Source organism: Lygodium microphyllum, chromosome 20, assembly GCF_053477565.2.
Source record: "Lygodium microphyllum isolate KBCC chromosome 20, Lygodium_microphyllum_v1.1.10, whole genome shotgun sequence".
Taxonomy (NCBI): Eukaryota; Viridiplantae; Streptophyta; class Polypodiopsida; order Schizaeales; family Lygodiaceae; genus Lygodium; species Lygodium microphyllum.
In genome coordinates, this window is record NC_141154.1 from 3,859,514 (window position 1) to 3,865,417 (window position 5,904).

Consider the following 5,904-nt stretch of genomic DNA (forward strand, 5'->3'; position numbering starts at 1 on the left):
CCTATAATGCAAAGTTGAAGAACCTCTTATATTCTTTACAAATTTGTCATGACTTTCTATTATTTATAAGATGTGTTATTGGATAACGGTGTTTTCTTTTCATTATATCCTTTCTTAGATACATGTGATAAGTTGGGGTCGTGGTTGGGTGGATTATTGAAGATACCAAAGAAGATTGACTTGAACTCTTAATAAACTTATATTACCTCTTTCTTAGGTCACGACGACTTCCTTATTAAGTGTGGGGATATGTTAAATGCTGAAATGACTAGATTTTTGGTTGATTTTTGTTATTTTTTAGGCCCGAATGGTTGATTTTTAATGGATTTTGAGTAATAATTGGTTATTTTGGAAGTATTTGAGAGTGTTTTGAATGATATTATGTTTTGGAAGCTCATGATGATTCTCAATGGAGATATGAGGCTTTGTGATATTTTAATAGATTCTATTGAGGTTGTGATTGATTCTGATACCTTCTGTTTAGCTTCTATTTTGTTCTGATTTTCTTCTGTATGAATCATGGATTAATGATTGATGAGACTTGAGAATATTTGAAAGCTCATTAAATGGTTTTTGATAGTTTAAAATGGTTTTAGTATGAGTTATGAGGTTCTGATGTTTTCGGTTGACCTTCTGTAAGCCTCTGTTGAGCTTCTGTAGAGCCTATGTTCTTGTTCTGTTTTGTTATGTATGCTTCTGTAAGTGTTCTGTGCAATGTATGTGTGACTTTGGAAAAGTTTTCTAGCCTTGAAAAGAGGTGAATATAAGTTAAAAAAAGTTCAAGGAAGTGGAAGAAGTAACTTCTGAAGACTCAAGAGAAGACTGGAGTGAAGTGACAGTAGTGAGCTATGAAGAGTCATTGTAGTGGCTCTCGTGGCCTTTCATATCAGACACACCTTTTGGAAGGGGCATCCACGACCAAAGAAGGATTATTATGAGTGATTGTTAAGTATTGTAGTGAGGAGATGATGTACTATTGATTGAGTGAAAACGAGAGAGTAAGAGATAGCCGATTCTATGAAAAACAATGTATCTTTCTGTGAGACATTCTGAGATCAGAGAACTATGAAGACAATGAAGATGAACACTATGTCATATTTTTCCATTCAAAGTGGTGTTTCTTTTGTGTTCTTTATGTTGGTTGATGAATTCTATGAAGAAAATGAAGAGAATTATGAATTTTGTTGAAGATAAAGTTGTGGAAGACTTGTGTTTTTATGATGTTGCATGAAGATTTCTTGCTAGTGATGTTCTTTTTCTTGTTGTGGTTCTTTATAGAATGAAACAAAAGCTTGTTGATATTACAATATAGATTTTCTTGCAGTAGAAATCCCTTTTCCCTTGTGTCTCTCTTGGGGCTTCAATGCTATTTGTAACCCTTGACTATGCTTTAACCTAGCACTTGTATGCACAATCTTTTAATATCGTTCTTTTAGCAACTATACCATTCATAACCCTTAACTAATTCCTTCTTGTAATTGCTCTATAATCAAATAAGACCACTAAGTTTGGTTAAAAGAAACAATCAAATGCCAAATCATAACAATATGATAAAATAAATTCAAGCTACTCCTTTACATGAATTCATGCGTATGCCAAAGCGATATAACCTATGTTTCAGTGAATAGAGAAGATGACAATTAGTACCTAGGTATTTGGAGATGAATTATCTGTACCCAACATTGTATTCTTATTAACGATAACGCCTTGACTGGTGGCTCCATTGTTGGACACGGGATTACCATTCGTGCGTGTCTCCCTCCATTTGGGGACCATACTTTCAGCTTATAAGTCTCTCTCTCTCTCTCTCTCTCTCTCTCTCTCTCTCTCTCTCTCTCTCTCTCTCTCTCGTTAAGGAGATAGCGTGCCGAGGTGACTCTCTTCTATTGCGAAGGGTGGTTAAGCTCGAGAATAAGAGGGGAAGGGTAAACGCGTGTGGCCACCCTCCAAGGAGGGGAAGACAGGAAGGAACCTTCTAGAAGGTTCTCTCTCTCTCCCCCCCCAAGGTGCCCACTGGTGTCCCATTCCTCTTCTTTTCTCCTTACGATGGGGGGGGCGAGGGTTATAATGGTGGAAGGTGGGGATGAGGTGGAGTTGGCCGTGAATTGACCGTTTGATCCTAAGTGGGGGGGGGGGTGGGGGCTTGGCATCATCGTCTCCATCTTCTTCTTCATCGACATCATCTTCCGCATCTTCCTCGTTGTCATCGTCTTCTTCCTCTCCGTTGGCATCATCCAAGTTGCCTCCTTCCTCCCGTCCTTCCTCGTCATCATGGATTGCTTCCTGCCCCCGGCACCTGTTTGGCAACGAGAGGGGGAAAGGTAATATATATATTTTTCAATGTCCTTAAATTGAAAATGAAGGGGTTCCTATGTGAAAGGGGTTGGGGAATATTACAAGCACAACATGAAACACATGTTTTAGAATTGAGGTGATACATTTTTCAAGAATATAGATTCTCTCTCTCTTTTTACAGGGGCGTGCATGTGTGTGCACTATACTTTGATATTGATAAAATCCATCCTTGTTGTTGAAGGAGAGCTTGCCACAAGAGATGCATCATGTAGAAGAGGCTACACTAACTTATTACCAAGTCGATAAACAAATTGAAAGTCTCAAAAAGCTCCATAAACTTTATGTGGCCACATGATGAGCAAAAATGTAGCATGCCAACAAATAGATTATCTTAGAAGTAGCAAAAGCTTTTACACATATATTATATGGTTTGCGTGTGGTGGGTGGAATTATAGCACATCAAAGTAGTAAGTAGTGGACTAGTAGCTAAAGAGCTTTGCTGCGCCTCGGATGAACGTCGGCAACAGCAGCGTTATTTATCCAACTTTAATTATTTGTTGAGGCAAGTGTTTTAACGGAAAGAGACACCAATACGAGGATTGAACCCACCCAATCCATCTCCTGGATAGATAACGGGTCCTGAACCTCCTCAAGAAGCCAAGGGTCGTCCTTCGGAATGAATAATGGGTCCAATGCCCCCCCATAAGCTTATACCATGCGTCGAATGTGAGCGCTTAATACAGGTATTTAATTTCAAAACAGAACAGAACAGACTCTGATGAAGACGATCACAAGTGCACATATCTGAACATATTTTTTTATTATTATTGTTATGTTGTTACATAGGCAGTGCTCTTGAATCGCACCGTTACATCGTATCGTTTCATAGTGTCGATTGCCTATTTAATTTTTTAAAGATTATTTTTTATTAATTACGCCAACACCCCCCCATAATAAAAAATTGTTAGATCTCCAATCCGATCATAGAGCAACAGTTGTAATGCTTGTCCATTTGCAAACTTTTTGTGAGAAAATCTGCAGCATTATTATTGGTGTTGACATAAGTTAGACTAATGATTTCTTCTTCGACTTTCTGACGAACAAAGTGATCTTGTATGTCCAGATGCTTCAGCTTTTCAGATTGCTTTGGTTTCCTTGATGCGTCAATGGCTGCCATGCTATCACAGTAAATAATATGAGGTAATTGTACTTGTAGATTTAATTCTTTTAAGAAGTTACCGATCCAAATAGCTTCTTTAGCAGCATCAGACGCAGCTTTATACTCAGCTTCACATGATGAGGAAGCTACGGTTGATTGACATTTACTTCTCCAAGAGATAGGACCACCGGCTAATGTAAACACATATCCTCCTGTAGAGCAACGAGTTAGAATATCTGAAGCCCAATCAGCATCAGTAAACCCTTGGACTGAGAGAGTTCTATGTCCATTAGTATGGTATACAATTCTCATGGACTTGGTTCTTGCAATGTAGTGAAGTAGCCTCTTTGCATATTGATGATGAATCGACTTTGGATCGTGCATAAATCGAGACAAGATCCTAGCTGCAAAACTTAAATCTGGTCGGGTACAAGATACAAGATATCTTATACTCCCAAGAATACTTCTATATAATCTAGTTTCTTTTGTGTGTATCCAATTGGCTGGACCAGACTTTGAATATATGTAGAGATCTCGAATCCGTATAGGAAGAGGTGTGTGAATAGATGATGAGTCTGGCACATCAAACTTTGCCAAAATAGTGTCAGCAAATCGGGATTGCTCAAGAGTTAATGAGTCGAGAAATCATCATCAATGTTGGAGTCATCCAACTCAGTTATGTTGGCCTGATTACGTGACCGAGTATGGTTGCCGCGAGACCGTTGTTTGGTGCGGCATTCATGCTCCTCATGACCTCTGCGCCGACAGAAGGTACAGAATAAGGCAGGGTTGTACGAGGGATTGTAGTTGTTCCCCCTATAGTTGGGATTGATTCGCACATTGCGAGATGAGGCACTGAATGTCCTTGCATTACCCATACGAGATAGTGGCCTGTTCATGGATCGACTAGCACGAACATGAGGTCGCTGCCTCGACCTATTAGGAAAACGTGATCCCCCGGCAGCCATGGCCATAGAAGTTTGAAGAGGGGAAGTGACAGTAGGGTTAGATCGTGCCCGTAATTGGTCCTCTTGGCGTATAAGGGCAACAAGTTCGGCCACAGTTAAGGCTGCATTATTGGAGTGGGTGGTAATAAAAGACTGCCACTCCTCAGGTAAAGCAGCAAGGAGAGTGGTAACTTGAATCTCCTCAGGAAGCGTGAGACCTGCGATCAGCACATCATCAGATGCCTTCTACCAAGCATCAAGAAAAGCATCAGTAGATTTGAAGGACTTCATGGTTAAGTCATTTAATTGCTTATGTAACAGAACACCTGAAACCACATTTGTCCGTTGATATTGCTGCTTCAGGATGTCCCATATTTCATGGGCTGACTTGGATTGGCGAACCAATTGCAGTTGTTTATCCCCAAGATGGAGTATGATTACTGTACGGGCTTCTAAATCCTTTTTCTTCCAAGCATCAATGTCGGCCTGGGCAGCAGCAGCTTGTCCTGCAGGTACAACAGTGGTGGCTGGGTTCGGTTCAGAACCGTCGACTACGCCAAGATGTCCTGCTTTCTCAAGAATCATTTGTAACTTGAGACTCCAAGGGAGATAGTTAGAACCATTCAATTTCTCAATCTGATAATACTTATTGTAAGAGGAGGAAGATGCAGCGGCCATGTCTGATGAGCAGTCCGGATCAACTCGTCAGCAACAGTGCACAGCAGTCTTCAACGGGTACGTGTGGGCCTTGGAAAGGAGCGCTCTAGATTGATACCATGTGAGCGCTTAATACAGGTAATTAATTTCAAAACAGAACAGAACAGACTCTGATGAAGACGATCACAAGTGCACAGATCTGAATATATATTTTTATTATTATTGTTCTATTGTTACATAGGCGGTGCTCTTGAATCGCACCGTTACATCGTATCGTTTCATAGTGTCGATTGCCTATTTAATTTTTTAAAGATTATTTTTTATTAATTACGCCAACATCGAAAGCGGCTGAGCTGATTGAGTGTGCTCCTGTGTGACCTTGGCGAAGTAGGCAGGCAGCCTGGCCAGCAATTTCGGCAATTCGGGAAGTCCCTCTGAGAGGATTAAGGCCTTAATGGCTGACATTCCAGCCGCTTCCGCCAGGGCCTCTGCCACGGCACTGGCGGCGCCCGCCGCTGCGCCTGCGAGGGCGACATCGATGATGAACTCCGTGGCGGAGATATCGCCGACATCCGCCTTGATCTTGGGGTCGCTGATGTACTGCGCAATGGCCTTCTGAATAAGGAGGCCAGCGGCTTTGCCCAGAGCACCACCGATCATTCCGCCGACAGGCCCCCCGACGGCAAGGCCTATGCTGGTGGCAATGAGGGTAACGATGGCATTGAGGTTTCTGGCCAAGGCGGCGGTTGCCTGGTCCGTCTTGCCTGCAATGTAGTAGATGCCTGCCACCACGAGGCCCACGCCAGGGACATCTTCTAGAAACTTGGTCAAGCCCGGGAATCTGTT

The 5,904-nt window shown here is 41.7% G+C and overlaps 1 protein-coding gene across 2 annotated transcripts; it reads right to left on the reverse strand.

Annotated features, from left to right (window-relative positions):
- Positions 1-3,096: 3,096 nt before the first annotated feature.
- Positions 3,097-5,247, reverse strand: LOC148018657 (uncharacterized). 2 transcript variants are annotated; one of them, XM_087701181.1, is made up of 3 exons: positions 4,994-5,247; positions 4,848-4,907; positions 3,097-4,619 (listed from the first exon to the last, which is right to left on the reverse strand). In XM_087701181.1, the coding sequence occupies exons 1-3, from the start codon at positions 5,022-5,024 to the stop codon at positions 4,084-4,086; spliced, it is 627 nt and encodes a 208-aa protein (XP_087557307.1). In that variant the 5' UTR covers positions 5,025-5,247; the 3' UTR covers positions 3,097-4,083. The 2 variants fall into 2 exon arrangements, with proteins under 2 accessions (XP_087557307.1, XP_087557306.1); XM_087701180.1 differs by having other exon boundaries at positions 4,848-5,247.
- Between the last annotated feature and the right edge of the window lie 657 nt (positions 5,248-5,904).

What these genes read in the sequence shown, in the direction of transcription:
- LOC148018657 (XM_087701180.1), bottom strand. Translation starts at nt 5,079, where the DNA reads ATGGCCGCTGCATCTTCCTCCTCTTACAATAAGTATTATCAGATTGAG. An exon ending in GAAAAAGGATTTAGAAGCCC is followed by an intron (nt 4,620 to 4,847) that starts GTACAGTAATCA and finishes TGCTGATCGCAG; the next exon opens with GTCTCACGCTTCCTGAGGAG.